The sequence below is a fragment of the Sapajus apella genome, unplaced genomic scaffold, assembly GCF_009761245.1.
Source record: "Sapajus apella isolate SASKATOON/1434 unplaced genomic scaffold, GSC_monkey_1.0 scaffold35, whole genome shotgun sequence".
Lineage (NCBI taxonomy): Eukaryota > Metazoa > Chordata > Mammalia > Primates > Cebidae > Sapajus > Sapajus apella.
In genome coordinates, this window is record NW_022436975.1 from 8,921,431 (window position 1) to 8,944,673 (window position 23,243).

Sequence of the window (23,243 nt, forward strand, 5' to 3'; positions counted from 1 at the left end):
ATTATATATTACAATGCAATAATAACAGAAATAAAGTGCACAATAAACGTAATGCATTTGAATCATCCCAAAACCATCCCCTTCCTGCCTTAGTCTGTGGAAAAATTGTTTTTCATGACACTGGTCCCTCACACCAAAAAGGTTAAGGACCATTGTTCTGGAGGATATGTACCTCTTAAACAAAATTGAAATTTTGTTGAAATAATTTTTCATTGCTCAAGATGCTGACTTCTTGAAATCAAAGGGAGTACATATGCAAAGAGTTAGGAAAATAATGTTCATAGTTAGAAAAAGAAATTTTTTTTGAGAGAGGGCCTTACTCTGTTGCTCAGGTTGTAGTGCAAAGGCACAATCTCAGCTCACTGCAACCTCCGCCTACTGGATCCAAGTGATTCTCCTGCCTCAGCCTCCCAAATAGCTGGGAATATAGGCTAATTTTTTGTATTTTCAGTAAAGACAGGGTTTCACCATGTTGACCAGGATGATCTCAAACTCCTGACCTCAGGTGATCTGCCTGCCTTGGCCTGCCAAACTGCTGGGATTACAGGCATGAGACACCATGCCTGGTCTCATGTCCTCATATTTCACAATTAATCATGCCTTCCCAGCAGTCCCCCAAAGTCTTAACTCATTTCAGCATTAACTCAAAGTCTGCAGGTCCAACATCTCATCTGATTGAAGGCAAGTCCCTTCTGCCTATGAGCCTGTAAAATCAAAAGCATGTTAGTTACTTCCTAGATACAATGGGAGTACAGAAATTGGGTAAATACAGCCGTTCCAAATAAGAGAAATCAACAAAAACAAAACAGCTACAGGCCCCATGTGAGTCTGAAATCCAGCAAGGCAGTCAAATTTTAAAGCTCCGACATAATCTCCTTTAACTTCATGTCTCACATTCAAGTAACACTGATGCAAGAGGTGGGTTCCCATGGTCTTGGGCAGCTCTGCTTCTGTGGTTTTGCAGGGTACAGCCTCCCTCTCAGCTGATTTTACAGGCTGGCATTGAGTGTCTGCAACTTTTCCAGGCACCCAATGAAAGCTGTTGGTGGTTCTACCTTTCCAGGGTCTGGAGGACAGTGGCCCTTTTCTCATAGCTCCACTAGGCAGTGCCCCAGTGGGGATTCTTTGTGGCGGCTTCAGCCTCACGTTTCCCTTCTGCACTGCTCTAGCAGAGGTTCTCCACAAGGGCCCTGCCCCTGCAGCAAACTTCTCCCTGGATATCCAGGCATTTTCATACATCCTCTGAAATCTAGGCAGATTCCTAGACCTCAATTCCTGTTGAGCACCAGCAGGCTCAACACCACGTGGAAGTTCCCAAGGCTCGGGTCTTGCACCCTCTGAATCCATAACCTGAGCTGTACCTTGGCACCTTTTTGACATGGCTAGAACCTCTGGGAGGCAGGGCACCAAGTCCCTAGATTGCAAAGAGCATGGGGATCCTGAGCCTGAACCATAAAACCATTTTTTCCTCCTAGGCTTCTTGACCTGTGATAGGAGAGGCTGCTACAAAGGTCTCTGACATGACCTGGAGACATTTTCCCTATTGTCTTGGTGATTAACAGTTGACTCCTCTTACTTATGCAAATGTCTGCAGCTGTCTTGAATTTCTCCTCAGAAATTATTTTTTCTATCACATCATCAGGCTACAAATCTTCTGAACTTTTATGCTCTGTTTCCCTTTTAAAACTGAATGTCTTTAACAGCACCCAAGTCACATCATGAATGCTTTCCTGCTTAGAAATTTCTTCCACCAGGTACCCTAAGTTCAAAGTTCCATAAATCTCTAGGGCAGGGACAAAATGCCACCAGTCTCTTTGCTAAAACACAGCAAGAGTCACCTTTACTCCAGTTCCCAACAAGTTCCTCATCTCCATATGAGATGACCTCAGCCTGGACCTTATGGTCTATATCATTAGCAGCATTTTGGTCAAAGCCATTCAACAAGTCTCTAGGAAGTTCCAAACTTTCCTATAGTTTTCTGTTTTCTTCTGAGGCCTCCAAACTCTCCCAACCTCTGCCTGTTACCTAGTTCCAAAGTTGCTTCCACATTTTCAGGTATGTTTACAATAGCACCCCATTCCATGGATACGAATTTACTATATTAGTCTATTCTCACACTGCAGATAAAGACATACCCAAGACTGGGTAATTTATAAAGAAAAAAAGGTTTAAAGGTTCCACATGGCTGAGGAGGCCTCACAATCATGGCAGAAAGCAAAAAGCACATCTTACACGGTGGCAGACAAAACAGAAAATGAGAACTAAGCAAAAGGGGTTCCCCCTTATAAAACTATCAGATTTCATGAGACTTATTCACTACCATGAGAACAGTATTGGGGAAATTGCCCCCATGATTCAATTATCTCCCCCTAGATCCCTCTTATAACTTGTGAGAATTATGGGAATAAAAGTTAAAGATGAGATTTGGGTGAGGACAGAGCCAAACCACATCACATTTATATAATAGAATGGTATTTGACAATTATTTTAAAAATTCAGTTGAGTATTTCTAGACACAGAAAGACTAAGTAAACAGAATACAATATAAATATGATGGAAAACATATTGATAGAGGCAAGAGGCAGACAAAGGCCTAGGCAGACAGGGAAGGGTTCCCTGGAGAATCTCTGACCTGCCCCACAAGTGTTTACATCAGATGTTCTGTGCAGAAAAAGGAACCAGCCCAGGGGGCTTGCCTGGGCATGCCCGCAGCAGACTGGAGGCCCACAGGCACTAGGGGAATGGGGTAGAGCAACCAGGAATTCACACCTTATGCAGGGAAGAAGCTTGGCCTCTTAAGCTTGTGTGTGGTAGTCCTGGTATTCAATTGTCATGGGGAAACCTGCTTGAGAACCTGTCTCTTTACTGAGAGCTTTTCTTTTGCTTAATACATTCCACCCTCCTCACCCTTCAATGTTTCCATGTGCCTAGTTTTTCCTGGTCATAAGACAAGATTCTGGATTTTGATGAACTGTGGAGCAAAGATCCTGTATCAGTATGTATATACACATACAAGGAAATCTAGGTTAGAAGGACATACACCAGTATGCAGTAAAGGATTAAACTTGACCAGGAATATTTGGCTTTTGACTAACTTCTAGGAGGTAACCTCTAATCCTTGAAATATCCTGCATGATAGGACAGTATTTGTTTACATGGGAGCTGTGAGCCACACTAGATAGTCCAGGCCAACAACATGATTTGTGGCAAGAGTTTTGGTTCACATGGTATCAATCTGACCTCTTAAAGAGCTGGAGACTAAAGTGAGTAATGTGGCCTATCAGTCATCTTTATATAACCCATCCCAATAAAAACCCTGGACACCAGGGCTTGGGTGAGCCTCCTGAAACAACCTTTGCAAAAATTATAACAGTGAAAAAATTATGACAGTGAAAGAGATCTGATCTAACCAACTCCATCTTGCCTTTAAACTCCAAACTGCCCATGGTCATTCCTGGGCATGGGCCAAGCTAACTTTCAGAGAAATTTAGTTTGTAGTTTAAAGAATAGCCCTTTCCAAAAATGGAACTGCCTTTGTAAAACTAATAAAAGGCCACCAGGTTAGAAAGAGGAGGGAGGCTTGAATTCTGTGACAGAGAGGAGTAAATGATTACCAGCTGTTATTCTGGAGATCCCAAGATTTCCAACTCTCTAATTTCTCCTATAAATAACATCACTATTGTAGACTCTAAGATTGGCCTTTTGAGCTGTCTTTTCAGGCTTTTGCATTTATGATGACCTGATGGCCCCACCCAGACCAGTAACTCCTCTGGTGGTTCCCATCCAGAAGCAGACTCAATGCACGAAGACCGTTTTTCACACCCCTGTGATTGCATCCCCAACCAATCAGCAGCACCCATTCCTTAACCCTTTGCCCATCAAACTATTCTTGAAAAACCCTAGCGTCTGAATTTTCAAGGAGGCTGATTTAAGTAATAATAAAGGTCTAATCTTCCACTTAGCCTTAACAGGCTCCATATGTATTAAACTCTTTCTCTATTGCAATTCCCCTGTCTTGATAAGTTGGCTTTATCTGGGGAGTGGGCAAAATGAACCTGTTTGGCAGTTACACGCCCAAGGTGGCAATACTTCATGCATGTTGCCACATATGGTTGACAACAGAAGTAAGTACTGTCTGCATGACTCCACTTGGAGAGGCAGTTGGAAAGCTTATACCTGGAACTCTTATGGACTCTGCCCTATGATTCTTTTCCCATTGTTGATCTTAATCTGTATCCTTTTGCTTTCATAAACAATTACCATATAATAATTTTACTGAGTTTTGGAAATCTTTCTAATAAATTGAAGCTGAGAGTGGTCTTAGGGACTTATAAAACTGGCAGCCACTTTGTAGTGTTTGTGTGGAATTCTGCAATTTTGGCTCATCTATAATTTTTCTACAGTAAACACATATTACTGATTTAATAAGAATGTATCCACTGCTTCAATCCTTTAAATGTGTGTAATATTTGGTATAGAATTAGTTTAAGGAAGTAATTCCAGAGGTGATTATAATGCTGTTTGTAATAACTAAAATGGGAAATAACCTAAATGTACAAAAGAGGATACATTAACTCATACACATCTGTACAGTTGAAAGTAACTGTAACAACTTAGGCTGTAATTAATATCTAATGACATAAAAAATCAAAGATATATTGCTAAGTTTAAAAATCAGAGAAAAAATATGTATTTCTATTATTGTTGAAATTTGCAATACAATTTGTATTTTCATAGGAAAATATAGACAAAAAACACATTAAAATGTGAATCACAGCTTTCTTTGGATAGCAGGATTAAGGTGGTTTTCACTTTTTGCATTGTACTTATTTGTATTTCACTCATTTTCTTTTTGAGCATGCATTGTTTAAAATTAAGACACTGGGTGCAGTGGTTCACACTTGTAATCCCAGCACTTTGGGAGGCAGATAGATCATCTGAGGTCAGGAGTTCAAGACCAGCCTGGCCAACATAGTGAAACCCTGTCTCTACTGAAAATACAAAAATTAGCCAGGCATGGTGGGGCCTACCTGTGATCCCAGCTACTCAAGAGGCTGAGGCAGAAGAATTGCTTGAACCTGGGAGGCAGAGGTTGCATTGAGCTGAGATTGCACTGCAGCATTCCAGCCTGGGCAACAAAGCGAAACCTTGTCTCAAAAAAACAAAAAAAATTAGGAAAAAACTTACTTGGAAAAAAATTACTTTCAGTTCTACCCCATCAATATATTTTTAAATCTTCTAAACCAATTTAATGATAGAATCTAAAATTGTTCAATGGCAAATGGAAAAAGAAATTCAAGAGGCACTGGTGGATAAAAGTTTCAGGAGATGGGGTAAAACTACAGGCAGACAATTAGAGAAAGGTGATGAACATATCTATCTTTAAGTTTTCTAGTTTGGGAGGCTTTTTGGACACTAATGTCTTTAGCTAAGGAGATTACCAGAGGTTGTATATTGCAACATAATTACTTTAGATTTGAACATGCTGAATTTCAGGAGCATGCAGGATAGTCAAAGATATGCATTTGAAAATATGGGTCTAAAGCGTAGGATAAATTTAAAGCAGGGATATAGAAATCTGGGGTCATCAGCACATAGGTGATATTTGAAAATTGCTCTGGGAGAATATGCTGAATATGATGAATGGAGACCCAAATACGGAACTTTTGAAAACACAAACATTGAAGAGTGAATTGCAGCAGAGGACACAGTAAGAAACAAAAGTCAAAGAGGTAGGATGAAAATGAGAAGAAAACAAGGTAATGAAATCAAAGGGGGAAAAATATTCCCCAGAAAGGATTAATCACCACAGCAAAGTTCAAGCTAGACAGCCAGACAGGCAACCCACTAGGCAGTTTGCAAAGTCACTATTGGCTAGTAAGGAAGACCATCTCTAAAATGGGAATATTTGACTCCCCTCCATGGGCTGTAAGTAAAGCTGACATAAGACATGTAAGAATATTATATAAATTATCTAACCATTCTCACATGGACATAATCCAATTCCCCACTGTTTTATGTGCACACATTACACTTATCTTCCTCAAGTAATTATTAAATATCCACTTTACTCTTTTGCTCTCATTTTACCAGCTTACCTTCTGTGATCTTGACTCTTCTAGGTACCATCTGTTTTTATGTAATCCATAAAGGTGTCCCAGCTCAAGAGGCTAGGCTCTCCTACTTTGGTAGGAGCATAGGGCCATAGCAAATGATGCTAGCTTATAATGTTAGCTTTCAAAGAACAGAAAAATCTTATCTCATGTCAGGATATATGACAGGAATGCCAATAGAATCACCAAAGGAGAGCCACAAACGTGGTCTGTAACATTCCATGAAATTAAAATATACTGTGAAAGAAGCTCACTAGCAACCATAGAAACATTTGGTATTTTCTGGGTAGGTGGCATGAATTTGAAGGAGATGTCAGGAGTTTGTTTCCCCTATCTCACCAATGGTTATAAAAAGAAAGAATAACTAAAAACAAGCTAAGTAAAGTATACCACTCACCTACTGCCCTTTCATGAGTGTACTTAAAATAATAAATGCGGCTCGGTGCAGTGGCTCATGCCTGTAATCCCAACACTTTGGGAGGCCAGGGCAGGAGGATCAGGAGGTCAGGAGTTCAAGACCTGCCTGGCCAATATGGCGAAACCCTGTCTCTACTAAAAATACAAAAAAAAAACCCAAAAACTAGCTGAATGTGGCTGTGCCTGCCTGTTGTCCCAGCTACTCGGGAGGCTGAGGCAGGAGAATTGCTTGAACCCAGGAGGTGGAAATTGCAGTGAGCTGAGATTGCACCACTGCACTCCAGCCTGGGCAATAGAAGGAGACTCCATCTCAGAAATAATAAGAATTGTGATTATAATATTTTAAAAATACAAACCCAATGCTCCAATGGACTCCTAGACAGCAAAAAATCATTAGGTCTCTAAAGAGCATCAAGAAGTCATGAATTTCTTGTAATATTCAGGTATTTTCTGCCTCTATATGCATTTGTCGCCTAGAGAGTATGCGTGGAAGTATATGGAAGGAGTGATAGTGAACTCCAGAACACCGTCCACCTAGACGTTCAAGGCTGGGGCAGAGCTGCCCAGGGTTCAGAGCAAGCCCACAGTCTCCCCCACCCTGACATCTTTACATGCAGCTTTATCAAGGGGGAAGTACTAACTTACAGAGTCAATAAATATTTTTTCAAGAAGTCCTTAGGAAATTTAACGTGCAAAATTTCAGTCATGCAACATTGCAAAGAATGTCAATTTATACTTAAGAACCATAGTTGAAGAAATTAAGATACGTTGTAGGTAATAAGAAGTTGCTCTCAAAGGATTTCAAGAGAGAAACAGTTTGCCAGTGATGGAAGGAAATGTCTGGCTAGTTTGAAGATTGCTTTTTTATTATTATTTAATTATTTATTTGAGACAGAGTATTGCTCTGTAGCCCAGGCTGGAGTGCAGTGGCATGGTCTCAGCTCACTGAAACCTCTGCCTCCCAGGTTCAAGTGATTCTCCTGCCTCAACCTCCCAAGTAGCTGCGGTTACAGGTGCCTGCCACCACACCCAGCTAATTTTTGTATTTTTAGTAGAGACATGGGTTCACCATGCTGTTCTTGAAGTCCTGGCTCATGATCTGACCGCCTCAGCCTCCCAAAGGGCTGTGATTACAGGTGTGAGCCACTGCACCTAGCAAAGCTTGCTTTACTGATCCTCAGAAGAAACCAAACTAAAATTTGAAAAATTTTAAAGAGGCTAGATGATGTGTAACACTTAACAAAACTTAAACAAAAGCCTTGTGTAGCCTTTTCATTGTACTTTTTGTATTAAACTGGCCCAATTAACCCATAGAACTGATGTTAATGAGATTTTTTTCAATCAACATAGAAATTGACCCTCCTGGGCTTAAAGCTTAAAACTTACATTTGTCTTATTTGAGTTCCTTTAGGCCTCTGAGATAGTATTAGTATCAAAGAACTTAATCTTACCCAATCATCCATCCAGACAGTAAGATGCCAGACCGTTCATTTGACCACCTGCTGCCTGTTAACCAACTCCTTTTCCTTGCCCCTCTGCTATATAAACACCTAACTTTAATTAGGAATTGTGGGGGGAGTCTCATCTCCCTACCATCACCCAAATAAAGCCCTTCTTCCTTGATAATACTCATTGTCTCAGTGATTGGCTTTCTGCGTGGCAAACAACCAGGCCTAAACCAAAATCTTGGTGTTCAATAAAATTACCACCTTTCAACAATCTTTTCCTTTCTTCTTTTGTTCTTTTTCTATCCCCCATCTTACTTTTAAAAAATCTCAGGATTCCAGTTATAGTTTTATCATATGTATGTCACGTACATCTGTTCTCAAACAGATGACTTAAGAGTTCAAAATCAGATGAACTAACAGAGACAGAAAGCTGAAGAGCTGTTAGGGGTTGGCTCAGTGGTGGGGGCGGAGATATTAGCAGTGGCTGGCAGGGATGCTCGAAAATGAAGAGTTACTATTTAATGAGTATAGTTTGTTTAGAAATGATGAACAGAATATGGAAACGGTTTTAGATGGTTGCACAACAGTGTAAATGCACTGAATGCCACTGAATTGTACACTTAAAAACGGTTAAAATGGTATTTTTATCTGTGTTTTACCATAATGAAAAAAGGCGGGGGGGAAAGGAGATGCAGCACACCATCTCTTTTAGACATGACCAATTTATTCAGAGAATTCAAATTTCGTTTGGCAAAGTATATCCAAGGGCCAAGAGTTTGGGATAATTATGTCATTGGAAGCAATCACATTATCTACAGCAAATTGCCTGGGGTAGTATCTGAAGGAAAGGCAAACTTTTAAAAACAATTTAGTATGTGGGGGGTGATAACCATAAATATTTGCAAAGGTAACAGAACAACCAGTTTATACAACCAAGGCATGAAACATGCTAATACTAATAATCCTTTATTCAATTTAGTTCAACACACATTAAGTACTTAATTTGTGCAAAACTGGGCTAGGTGCTGGGGTTGAGGAGGAAATACAAAAATCACCAAGATGCAATCCCTCTCAGGAAATGTACAATTAATGAGAGTACATATAGAGGTGCTGCTTGGAGGTAAAAACTGCTCTACAACCCATGGAGGGAGGAGAGTTTACTTACTTGCAGAGGGTGATGTCGGGACCCTTTTAAATTTGGTAGTGTGGGTGAAAAAGGTCATAACATGCTAAGTAAACTGCTGTGAAAGCATGTGACAGCAACAGCTAATGGTCTAGTTCCTCCATAGCTTTAAATATATGAAAGGGAAAGGAATATTCAAAGGTATTTTTATTTTAATTATCTCATTGTTAGCCCAGTATAAGGCAAGATGACAAAAAATAAAAGTATGAAGAGGCAGGAACATAGGCTGAAAACTCCATTTCCTAGTTTTAGCATAAACTCAAGCCCTTGTGCATACACACTTATAGTTGCTGAAGTCCACAATGCCAAAAAGGGGAAAACCAGAAAAGCCAGCCCTAGCAGTGCCCTGTCATCATGGCAGAGTGCTGTCTCTTCTGTGAAACTGAAACAGCTAGCTTTGACTACTGCCAGTAGTGGACAAGAGGGCACATGGAAATTAGTTCATAAATGTGCCCTCCTAACACAAGAATAAGAAAGTTGGCTACAGGAAATAATTTCAGTGATGAGGGGGATGAAATATGGTTAATCCGGTCAATTGATGTAATAACTCACTATGTCTTATTTCCTATTTAAAAAAAATATAGAACAAGCAAGTCATTCCTGAATAAAAATTTACTATGGGTATAACATACACCTCAAAATGAATTGTAAGGGAACATATTACTAATCAGATATCACAGTTTATGCTTTTTCAATTTACACACATTGTTAGTTATGATACTTTTTAAGGAAACCCTTACAAACACAATACATAACAAGTTGTTTTAATATTATTCATCATTCTTGACTTCTGAAAGTTTGGCTTATGTTATCTTAGCTAGAAGGAAAACTACTTACAAATCTCATTTTCCCACAAAATTAACTCAACATCCAACCTTAAAAATAGAACTAAATCTTTGCCAATGGTAAATTGGAATGCATATACCTGCCAGGCTTTGATGAAATAAAAAGTAAACAGTTTACATAAGCAGTACATCGTAAAACCAAAACCTCCTTTTGAAGTACAAAGTTCGATTCTTCTTGCCCTCTCAGAACTGCCAATCAATTAGAATCCTCTTCCCGTAGGAACAGTTCTGGTTTGTAATGTCGTACACAGTATTTTTTTTAACATTAATAGATTATTGATATGCTATATCATAAATAGCTACTTTTTAAATCAAAATGACTGTAGAGGACTAAGGGAACAGATATAACAGCACACTGAAATAATTTATTTAAGATTTCTAAAAGTGTGATCTAACCTGGTCTAATATTAAAAATCAAAAGGTGAAATATTATTTCAGACCTATATACATCAAGATGCCAGTTCTTATAAAAAACATACTTCAGTTGTAAATGCTAGGTTATGCAAAAATAATTTTATTTCAATTTAATTTTAATGAATTTCCCCCAACTATATTAAAAACATCAAAAGAACTTAAGTTTTAATGGCAAAAAGTTCCTATTTTCCCCATCTACTAAAAAGATTGTTTGCCCATACAATGCCCTATTGATAAGGCACAACTTTTTTTAGATTAAAAATGAAACCACAGATTAGGTTTATTTTATACAATAGTTACAAGACAGACTTTTTGTAGGCATATAAATACATCTTAAATTCAATCAAGATCTAAGATGAAAAATTATTTCTTTTCTAGGATCAATCAACACATAGCCAATAGGTAGCTACAGCTAGAATAATTCCAACGGTCCCTGTTTTAACCTGTCAGATTGTCTCCAGAAGTCCATCTTCAAAGTGCGATCTAAGAGAGGAAAGCTGGTTTCCGTTTTGCATTGGCATTCCACCTTTCTTTACTTATGCTCAGCTATCAGAGATGGCTGTCACCTTCAAAGCTGAAGTGAAATCCATTTTTTGAATTCAATATGAGACAAGAGCAGAGATCCTGACCCCGGGGTGACCAGGGTAAATGTTTGCTTTGCACCCTCCCTGTTACCCTTCCCCTGAGCTCCCTCTAGCTTCTTTCTGACCCTCTTCCTAGCCACCACGCGTCTCCTTCTGACAGTTCACAAAATACTTAAAGGGAGAACCTAACAGGAAGAATTTGCACAACTGTTACTTTAAACATACAAACCAAAATGTTTTTGTTACTTCATTATATAGTATAACAATCCACTGAATACTGATTTAAAATCAAGAAAAAAACACTAAAATTGGTATAGCACATACCAAAACAAACATGACCATCTTGTAGGACCACTGTAAATTCACCTGAAATGGGGATACAAGTAAGAAAACAGTAAAAGCAAGTTTCCTCAAGCATGCCTAAGTACCCAACTCTCTTGTAATTTTTTCTGCATGTACATTCTTGAGCAATGGGTAGGAAGAAATACAGAACACTCATATTAGGCTTGACAACATAAAGGTTTGTGGTTTTGAAGGTAATTTTCCTTTACTTTCTGAGGAGTCTTTGCAATGTAACAGTTAACTAGGCGTCCACCAGGACTTCTCTCTCGCACTAGGAACTTTACCAGAGCTTCAGATTTGAGCAGCCAATATCCAGAAAAATGTATATCTAAAAAAAATTGGGAGTGAGAGTTGTAGGGGGAGTCTCGTGGCTAAGAAAGAGAAGCAGAGATAAAGGAGAACATAAATGGGCAAGGGAAATGGTCACAGGTGGAGATGAAGAGGAGCAGGACAGCTGACAGGTACTGAGATCACTGATGTCACTGCTTCTAGTATTGTGGTGCATGTTTTAAGGAAAAACTGCCTCAAAATAAGGGCAACAGTAAAGACAAGACCAGGAGTTGGTAAGGTGTAGGTATTAAAAGTAAAATGTAGTTAATTACTTTGCTACTTTTTAGAAATAATTTTAATGTAATTCTGGAAGATATTACATGACTCATTCATGTAGGTGTTTTACTAGTATGCTCTGGCACAATAACATCTTGTAGAAATAAATATACTGTTCCTAATTCTGTAAAGTATATTGGCTTTTAGGAACAAATAATGTTAAAAATGAACTTTTAATAAAAGTACTTAAAAATCATAACTGGACTATACTCAACATACTATAAAAGAATGTATTTAACTCTCAGCCAATATTGTTAAGTTTTGCACACAACACATAACCTTCACAAAGGCATTATCTACATGCAGATTAAAAAAATTAAAAGTAAAATCATCACTTTGGGAGGCTGAGGTGGGCAGATCACCTGAGGTCAGGCATTCGAGACCAGCCTGACCAACATGGAGAAACCCCGTCTCTACTAACAATACAAAAAAATTAGCTGGGCCTGGTGGTGCATGCCTGTAATCCCAGCTACTCGGGAGGCTGAGGCAGGAGAGAACTTGGGAGGCAGAGGCTGAGGTGAGCTGAGATCATGCCATTGCACTCCAGCTTAAGCAAAAAGAGGGAAACACCATCTCAAAAAATAATAAAATAATCATTCCTGTTAATATGAACTAGTTTGCTTCCCACTAAATCATAGAGTCCCCTCATAACATTGAAATTAAATTCCATTTTTTACTTCCCAGTCCCATTTCCCTAACTTTGACATACTATAACACATGCTTACAGCACAGGACTCTGGCAACAGCATGTACCTTTGCCGTCTCTCCTGAAAAAGAAAGTTTCTTCATCTTACTGCAAAGTAGAAAAGATGAGGTCTCTGATACTCTTTTCAAAATTCTCAAGTCCTATTTAAATATCAAGTGTTCCAACTACCAAAACTTTGAATGAATTTTCACTAAAAAGTCCTACTAATGAGGCCCACCACCTTATCGAATTTGACCAGTTGTAAGAGATTGGGTGAAAATATTTCTATCATGTTAGATTCAGTTTACTAATAAGAAAGTAAAGGGCTTTGGACAATGTAACATACAAACCTAAAGTATGCACATTCCACCAGGCTAGAAGGTACATTCTTTGGTCAATTTTACCTCCAAGATAGGAAAATAAAGGGAAAGCTGGTTTATGGTTAAAAAATTTAAAAAAGAAAGAAACCATGTGAAATCCCTCTCCTTATCAGTATGCTATGGGATTCAAGGGCACTGGAGTCATATGAAATAATGGCATGGATAGTTTACATGAAGTTTCCAGATACCACACTGAGAGAAACCACACATCCCAATGAAAGATAATTCACAAATCAAGTTTCTAGTTTGGTGACACAATGATTACGTCACAACTTTTTTTTCTAACCAGACTGAATAGAAAAAATTTCATCAAAAAGTACCTTCAACCTTCATTATTTTAATCTGAAGGGAAATTAAGAGAATCTCAAAAGTTACTACACTTTCAGAGTTTGGTTAGGCTAGATACATTTATTAATAGTAAAAGCAACCACGGTAAAAGCAACCATATTCATTCTTGATAATGAGATAATCTTCTATATACAAACCTGGCAAATTTTTAAAAAAATGCTAAAACAAAGTGTCTGAAAATAATGAAAGCCAGTTCAATTCATGTAATGTCAAGTAACTTCAACTGTAATAGAATCATTTTTATTCTTATGGTGCTTTACAGCATATTTTATCCTTAATGAGAAAATGAACCAAAATTGTAGTGCTAACCCTGAAACCTTAAACCAAACCTTACAAAGTTAAGACTAAATGTTGGTCAGAAGGAAAAGAATGCAACCATGCATCTTCCATAGGGAAAATGAAAATCGACAGCAAGATGGTGGAAATGTTGAACTCCTGGTACAAACACACTTTACTTTATAAAAACAAAACAACACGCACACACACACAGAAATTATTACAATGCAAACCATCATGTGTCTCTATGTTCTATCAGCTGGTGAACCTGTTATTAAAATTTCAAAGAAAAAATTAAACTTTTTCTATTTTAATCCATAGAAATATTCAGTAAACATAAATACAACATTTGTTGCATATTGAGTGTGTGGCTTCTTGTGCTTTCCATCCAAATTAGAGGTAAAAATCCCCAATGACTACTATCAATGAGATATAATCGTAAAGTTATATTAAACATCTACACAAAAATCAATCTTTCCTTCAACCAAATTCTATATATTAAGTACTAACAGTGAAGATTCACGTTGTGTGAAAATGGTGACTCGTAACAATGTAGACTCAACTACAGATTTTAATTCACAAATATATATATATGCGCCTTGTGTATGACAACTGTATGAAAATAGTCTCAAAAATAAAGACAATACTTGAGACACAAAGCAACACATTTTCCCTGATCTTGCATCCTATTACAGGGAAAATAAGTCTCTGATGCTTCATAAATACTTTAAAAAGTTTGGGATGGCCTTAACCATGCATAGTCTCCATCAATCTTTTGAAGCTTCCAGCATTTCAGGCTAACCATCTCAGCTGTGAAGAACTGCACCCTGTAATCAGTTATGCTTACTTATGTCCTGTCTTTTCTAGATCTGGGAGTTTTCTGACCAGGGCCTGGTGGTTCATTCTGATGCTAGCAAGGAGTCCCCCTTCAATGCCGTCTGAACCGGTATAACTGATTTCTTCGCCACTCAGAGTAGTCATATGCCCCCCAAGGGCTTTTAAGATGGCATTACCAGCACATATATCCCACTTTTTGATGTATGTCACATGGATATACAAATCAGCTTTTTCTTGACTCTTATCAGGGACATCCAAAAGTGCTAAAACTTTATAACCTAAAAGATAAACAAAGAACTTAGGTTATTGTTCAAAAAATTTTTAAGAAGGCATACTTTTTTGACTAAGTAAACTGTTAAAATAAAAGGACGGGGTGTGCGGAAGCCTGCTGCCGTCTCTGCAACTGCTTAAGTTTAAAATTACTTCAAATTTAAAACACTTTAAAGTAACAGTATAAACATTAAACTCAGAACAAAAATGAGTTATAAGCATATATTTCATTTCAAAAATGAGCTTTACTTAAACATTTAAGTAGGCCTGATGTGAAAGAAGAGAACTAACAGTAACACTACCACTCTAAGGCCTTTTTGTAATGAGGCAGAATTTTTAAAATAAAGTAATAAATGCAGAAGAAACTGGGTCTAGATTCTAGTCATCTCATTTCTACTGGGTATTCTGGACATTAATTTTCCTGATCAACCTAACAGCCTCTAAGAAAATAATGAAGCCATATTAAAGAAGGCAGATTTATAAAACAGATAATTAAAACTATTAGGCTTAAAAGCTAAAAAATCTTGGCCAAGTGTGGTGGCTTACACCTGTAATCCTAGCACTTTGGGAGGCCAAGGCAGGCAGACTGCCTGAGCTCAGGAATTTGAGATCAGCATGGGCAACGGGGTAAAACCCCATCTCTACTAAAGATACAAAAAATTAGCCAGGCATGGTGGTGCATGCCTGTAGTCCCAGCTACTCAGGAGGCTGGGGCATGAAAATCGCTTCAGCCTGAGAGGAAGAGGTTGCAGTGAGCAGAGATCACACCACTGTACTCCAGCCTGAGAGACAGAATGAGATCCTGTCCCAGAAAAAAAATTTAAGAAGTATTACTTCTCCCTTTATGTGTGCTGAGAAGGTTTTCCAAAACATTTGTTTTCTGACCATAATTTGCTATTAACCCGAATTAAAACATTTCTGATGTGTTAGACCACAGTCATAGCAGGATGTGACAAATAGCCCCTCAAGCCAAATCCAGGTCATGGCCTGTTCTTATAGGGATCTTAAGATGAGAATTTTTAAAAAATATGTTTAGGCCGGGCGCGGTGGCTCACGCCTGTAATCCCAGCACTTTGGGAGGCCGAGGCGGGTGGATCACGAGGTCAAGAGATCCAGACCATCCTGGTCAACATGGTGAAACCCCGTCTCTACTAAAACTACAAAAAATCACCTGGGCATGGTGGCGCGTGCCTATAATCCCAGCTACTCAGGAGGCTGAGGCAGGAGAATTGCCTGAACCCAGGAGGCGGTGGTTGCGGTGAGCCGAGATCACGCCATTGCACTCCAGCCTGGGTAACAAGAGTGAAACTCCGTCTCAAAAAAAAAAAAAAAAAAAAATATATATATATGTTTAAAAGTTCATTAAAGAAAATCAAATAATAGTATGCAACAGAGACTGTATATGGCTCATGAGGCTTGAAATATTATCTGTTTCTTTTCAGAAAAACTAAGCTGACCGCTGATCTTTAATTGGGTAATACAATAGTACAGAATACACAGTGAGCTGGATGGGTACCAGCCTCTCTTGCTCATCCCAGGCATGCAGGTTAAAGAGTTCAGGGGTGTTAAAGTGACCCAGGGATTAGCCTTTCTAATAATACTTATGATGACTCCTGGCATCTTTCTCTCATATGAAGCATCTGAAGTGCTTGATCTTTCTTCCTCTCCCTGATATTCCCACAGTTAAATAAGATAATCACTTTGAAATCAGACTGCATAAAAAGCAACTAGTGGTAGATCTAATGGGAATATGCTTTTGTATATTCAAGAAGAGAGATCACTGTTGTAGGACTGCTTCCTTCTAGTAAGAATGGAACAGTGACTAAAATCCCACCCTTGAGGTTACCAAACAGGAGCCCAAGCCTGCCTTCAAAGTACACCATTCCTCTTCACTTTCTTCCCAAGCATGGACAAGCAAATTAGTCTCCTGACACAGCCTTGACAATGCCAGGAACACGCTCCAGGGATCACACAGGAAGAACATACCAGCACCACCAGCTGGGATAATTGTAGTCTGGTTTCCAAAAGTCTGAAGAGCGACCTGTTTGACCATCCCTGAATGGGAACGAGACACAACGATCCTTGGGGTCTTCTCATTGTAGGAAGAGCGGGCTTTCACATTTGAACCACCATCTACCATTGCCCAAGCTGAAAAGCAAATACAATATCCATAAATGCCACTGAAGCTTTAAAACTAAAGGTTATATTCTTCAGAACCCAAAGTACCATGTGACTGACAAAATACTCTCTTCTAAAAAATTATTTGTATTGTTTTTCAGAGTACAAAAGTTATATATATGTATTTTTACATTAAAATAGACATGTATTAAGATGAAACTGAAAAAGATCATGTAATCTTGCACAGCCAACAAAAGTGACTATTAAATATCTAGCTTAAGGATTCCATGCTCCACTGGGATGACACTGCAACTCTACTTCTCCCTGCGTCTATCTCACTTTCTTCCCTCCCTTTCACAAATGTGATCCCAAGAGCACTCCCTAATAAACATCCTGAAGCTAATCTCCAGTTCAAAGTCTGATTCCTGGGAGCAACATAAGCACAACTAACTTCCCTAACTCTAATTTTAAAATTCATTTTCTCATATACTGCCTCCATTTCTGATATACTCATGGTTTCAATTATCTGCATATTAGCTCAAACTCCTAAGTGACTTTATAAACAGAAAATAGTTAAAAGAGGTGAGTTGGGTTTACATATCAGCCTTATCAGAGTATTAAAGAAGTCTTAGATTTCAAAATAGAATAGAAATTTTAAAGGGAAGGGGATGCTGGAGATGGCTTCAGATGATTTTCTTGGTTTGGAAGTTTTCTTCACTGACTATAAAACTATACAAGAGAACAAACTTACTCAGAATTATCCCAATTAGATTGTTGTTTTAGCAGTCACTCACTACAGGGCAAGATATAGTCCACCATGGCTAGTAATGAAACCAGCTGCATCACCAGCTTATTTCTGGCTGCAGAAAAAAAAATCAAAAACATTAGCTGAGTCTGGGTTTCTGAGTTCCCCAAGAATAATGGCAGTCTCCTGGACTCTTTTCACACCACCTTCTGAAAACTATATGCAGCAATAAGAAGAACAAATAGAAATACCCATGCTCTATAGCTACATAGTAAGTAGGAGACAGAAGAAAGCTATCAACAAAAATGTGTGAGAAAGTAAAGGAGTAAACACTGAAGATTAGCAGGATAAGTGCTGAAGCTAACCCTAGTGTGGGGATTATAGCAGGAACTTCACAGAGGTGCCAAGAGGTCAGAGAACTCCCAGTGGCTGCAAGACTCAGATAATAGCAGCCAGGATTTCTCCCCAGAAGGAAGAGGTCCCGTCTAAAATGAGAAGTACTGAAAATAGGCCTAAAACTTGGCAACAAAGCACCAAGCGCAGCTTGGAGAAGACATGGGACCAAAAGTGTAGTCTTGAGAACACCCTGGTGGCAGCAAGGGAGGGGATGATGATGTAAGGCATCTTTTGGGATTTGGAAGACAGCAACTAGAGCTGAAGAGAAGAGAAGAAGATAGGGGCTTTATTGAAACAAGGTCAGATCAAACAAGAAAGGAGAACTCTGAAAACAAAAAAGCATACTAATAATGAAGATAAAGCCTTTCCCACACTAGAAGACATGAAAGCTCCCGAACTGATTCCACCACCACCCTTCCATTAATCCCACAATAGCTGATCCAAATATGAATGAATAAGAAATGTAAAACTGCAATGCCCACTGAAAAATATAAAAAGAAAACACAGACGAAAACATTTCAGACTACATGAATTTCCACAATGCAGAGAAAACCTATAAACCAGTATTCTAACATGACTAAAAATAAAAAGCAACAATATATTGAATAAATGCCATGAAACAAAAGATCAACAACTCAGAATAGATGAGCAAACAATGACAGGCTGTGAAATGGGAGATCACCTAACACAGAAAAGAAACTGAAAAAAAAAAAAAATAATGACTGCAGGCTTCGCACTAAATCACAGGGCACACAAAGGGCAACAGACTTGTTCAAAAGTATGGCAAGCAATGAGAAAAGCAAAAAGGAAAATGAAACAAGTAAGCAGATAAAGGGGACTACAAAGAAAGTGATAGATTAAAAAAACTAAAGAAGAGTTAACACACATATATAAGAAGTCCCTAAAAAAGAAAAACTATTAGGATAGAGCTAATCTTTAAAATTACAATTCAAGAAAATGTTCCTAAAAAACAAAAGAGGATCTTAGTCTGGGCTCAGTGGCTTGAGCCTGAAATCCCAGCACTCTAGGAGGCCAGGGTGGGGGGATCACTTGATCCCAGGTATTCGAGGCTGAAGTGAGCTATGATCATGCCACTGCACGCCAGTATCGGCAACAGAGTGAGATTTTGTCTCCAAAAAAATTTTTAAAATTAGGAGAGGACCTAAATATCTATACTAAGAGACATACTGAGTACCTGGAAAATCTGCCCAGAATGCCAATTCTAAAAGATATCACAGTTATATCACTGAAGATAAAATTTAGTGGGTTGAATAGTGTCCTACCAAACTTCATGTCCACTTGGAACCTTCAGATTGTGAACTCATTTGGAAACAGGATATTTGCAAATGTAATTAGCTCAGCTGAGGTCATAGTGGAGTAAGGTGGGCCCTAAATCTAATGACTGGTGTCCTTATAAGCAGAGGAGACAGAAAGGAGATTGTCATGTGAAGACAGAGGCAGAGACTGGAGTGATGCATCTACTGACTAAGAAATGCCAACAATGCCTACAGCCACCAGAAGCTGCATGAGAAAACTTCCTCTAACCCTGCAGAGAAGCATGGCCCTGCTGACTCCTTGATACCAGACTTCTGGCCTCCAGAACTTTAAAATAATAATTTTCTGTTGTTTCAGGTTTGTGGTAACTTCTTACAACAGCCCAAGGAAACTAATACAGGATGGACCAAAGACTATAACCAGCCACGTAGTCTTTCAAGTTATCAAGACTATAGACAAAGTTGGTAGCATGTACTCAGGGAAGATCATACCATGAGTTACCACTTCTAAGGTAATCTATTAGAAGACAAGCTTTATCCAACCAAGGGGTGACTGAGGAACTCTTAGCAAATGCATTGTTGGTTACCACTGAACAAATTTAACTGTGGATTTCTAAGGAATCCAAAGATGGGAAGGAATAAGGTAAAAGAATAAGGTATGTGTGTAAGTAGTTATCTCATAGTTGGCTGATAAAAGTTAAAGGACACCATTTAACTCTGACAAGCTGAATAAGAGAGTGGAAAAGTAAACATCAAAAGAATAAAACTGACTAAAATGGGATGATGGTCAAGGCTAAAATATGCTAATTTCATTGTTGCTTATAGTAGTGAACCAAGAGACAATGAGACAATGTCTAAAGAAAAAGACTACATGAGTATGTAAAGAAAAAATAATATATAAAGGCATCAGCGAAAGTGAGCAACAAAAAGAACAAATTTAACATAAAAATAACAGTAGTTGTTTAAAGCACACTAAACATATAAAATTCATTAGATCATAAGAATATTTTACAGAGAGAGAAAACCTGTTCCTCCCTGGAAAAACATGCTCCTGCTGGTAGTGTTCTATATAGCTAACTCCTTACTCTGAAAATTGATAAATAAAAACAAAAAGAATTAAAAATTTATCCTGCTTTTCTAGAAGAAACATTTCAGGATAAACAAATTAATTCCAGTTAATAGAGAAAGTTCTCTATAGAAGAATTCATGGTATATGTAGAAACAACAGAACTGGAAAATCTGATTTTATAACATCTTCAAGAGATCTTAAAACTATTATTAAAGGTTTAATAAAAACTGATCTGAAATGATGTCAAAATCTCTCTCCAGATTACCTGCTAGTAAAAAAAATAAAAACTTTATAATTAAGAGATAAGGTCATGAGCGCTTTAATCATCTGAGCATCATTAAATGGCAAGACAAGTATTATGCAATATGATGCAGTAGGAAGTACATGAAACATACCTAGAGTGTATTCACGACAAAAATGCTTCACCTCAATCCAATCAAGATTGATACCTAATCTGCACTTTATAACAATATAAAAATAAACAAGTTAAATGGCACCCTCTGGAAACAATCAGACAAGTCCAAAAGGCGGAATATTCTAAAGGAGAAATGACTTAAACTTCTCAAAGTCAATGTCATGGGAAGGATAAAGGGCCTGGGGATTGTTCTAGATTATGAAACCTTAAAAACCTATCAACCAAAATAAATGCTTGTTGGTTGACTGGATCTTGGTTTGAAGTAATAAGCTGTAAAATCCACCTTAGGAGCAACTGGGAAATGCAAATATTCCATGACATTAGGAAATAATTGTTAATTTTATTATATGGTCCTTGTGTAGAAAATGTCCTTACTTTTTAGAGATGCACACTGAAGCACAAGGGTAAGATATTATGATCCTTATAATTTTCTTTAAGGTACATAGGCCAAAAAATAGGAAAGCAAATATGTAAAACTGTTATCAACTATTAAATCTGGATGAAGGGGTATATAAGTATTCATTATAATTTTGTTTGTTTGAAATTATTCATAATAAAAAAATGAAGAGAAAAAAATCCTCTAAATTCTTTTTATAAATATTCCAAAACAGTAAAGAAGTGAATTTACACTGTTTTATCTCTAGAGGTCAGTATTTGTAAGAGAATAAAAATGTTACAGCATATCTCAGTACATACTACCAGAATACAGGTAATGTAAGAATTGCTAACTTAAAAATACAGTAGGTGTTTAAATAAATATAAATGATGGATGATGATGAAGTAATAGTGTTAAGGTAGAACAGCAGCTACAGAATGTGTTTTATTTTACCTGCAAGACATGCTGGAAAAAAAAAAAAAAACACAACCCAGTAGGAAATAAAAAGTGGTTGGTACTTTCCTACACTGACTTCAGATATTATAATTTATTATTAACAGCTACAAATTTCCAGTGAGTGAATATACACTTGACCCTTGAACAACATGGGTTTGAACTGTGTAGCTCCACTTATACCCAGATATTTTTCAATAAATATTTTGGTAAGCTTTTTGGAGATTTGTGACAATTTGAAAAAAATTCATAGACAAACTATGCAGCCTAGAAATATTTTTTTTTTAAATTAAGAAAAAGCTAGGTATGGCATGAATGCATAAAGCAGGTGTTGGTATTAGCTTGTTTTATCATTTACTACCATAAACTATACACAAATTATAAAAAGTTAAAACTTATCAAAACTTAAGCACATAAGCACTTACAGACCATACATACATAGCACCATTTACAGTTAAGAGAAATGTAAACCAATGTAAAATCATAAACTGCACAAAATTAACTACAGTACATAACGTACTACTTAAATAATTTTATACTACCTCCCAATGCTATTGTGTGAGCCCAAGTGTCAGGAGTACCCACTTAAAACCCTGTGTGATGTAATCATCTCTATGTGAGCAGTTTGTCTCTCCAGTAAAGTGCTTACCATGGTAAAAAGTGATCTCTTGTGGTTTTTTACTTACTCTCCATAGTGTTGAGTACAATTTCAGAGTATTTAATGCAAACTTTGAATAACACCATGAAACCCATTTGAAGAGCCACTAGTGATGCCAGAAGTGCTCCCAAGTAGAGAAAAGTCATGACAATACAAGAGTAAGGTGAATTGCTTGATATATGCCACAGATTGAGATCTACAGCTGTGATTGTCTGCTGTTTCAAGATAAATGAATACAGCATAAAAATTATGAAAAAAAAAAAAAAATTCATGAAGCCATTGCTGAAGCTACACTAACAGGTGCAAAAACCTTTTTTTTTTTTTTTGGGACGGAGTTTCGCTCTTGTTACCCAGGTTGGAGTGCAATGGCGCGATCTCGGCTCACAGCAACCTCCGCCTTCTGGGTTCAGGCAATTCTCCTGCCTCAGCCTCCTGAGTAGCTGGGATTACAGGCACGCGCCACCATGACCAGCTAATTTTTTGTATTTTTAGCAGAGACGGGGTTTCACCGTGTTGACCGGGATGGTCTCGATCTCTTGACCTCGTGATCCACCCGCCTCGGCCTCCCAAAGTGCTGGGATTACAGGCTTGAGCCACCGCGCCCGGCTAAAAATCTTAACATCTTTTATGAAATATTTTATCTCATATTGAAAATGCAGCTATTATCTGGGTACAAAATTGCTATATGCCTAAAGACTGTAGTATGATTCAAGAAAAAGTGAAGTCATATGAAAACTTAAAAAAAAAAGAAGGTGAAGAAACTAAAGCTGGATTATTTAATACCAGCAAAGGATGGTTTGATAATTTTAGAAAGAGGTCTGGCTTTAAAAAATGCCAATATAACAGGAGGAGCAGCAGCAGACTAGTTCCCAGATGCCATTAAGAAAATTACTGGGTTCTGTCTGCTTGAACAGGTTTTCAATGCAGACAAAAGTGTCCTATCCTGGAAAAAAAAAAAAAAAATATATATATATATATATATATATATATA

General features: G+C 37.8%; 1 protein-coding gene across 2 annotated transcripts in view; it reads right to left on the reverse strand.

Moving 5' to 3' along the window:
- Positions 1–8,928: 8,928 nt before the first annotated feature.
- BPNT2 (3'(2'), 5'-bisphosphate nucleotidase 2) overlaps positions 8,929–23,243 on the reverse strand; it is a 33,658-nt gene continuing 19,343 nt past the window's right edge. For both annotated transcript variants that reach the window (XM_032296142.1, XM_032296141.1), the window contains 2 exons: positions 16,735–16,896; positions 8,929–14,756 (listed from right to left, as the gene is read on the reverse strand). In XM_032296142.1, the coding sequence (XP_032152033.1) occupies positions 14,485–14,756; positions 16,735–16,896 (434 nt within the window). In that variant the 3' untranslated portion in view covers positions 8,929–14,484. The remainder of the gene's footprint in view (positions 14,757–16,734; positions 16,897–23,243) is intronic.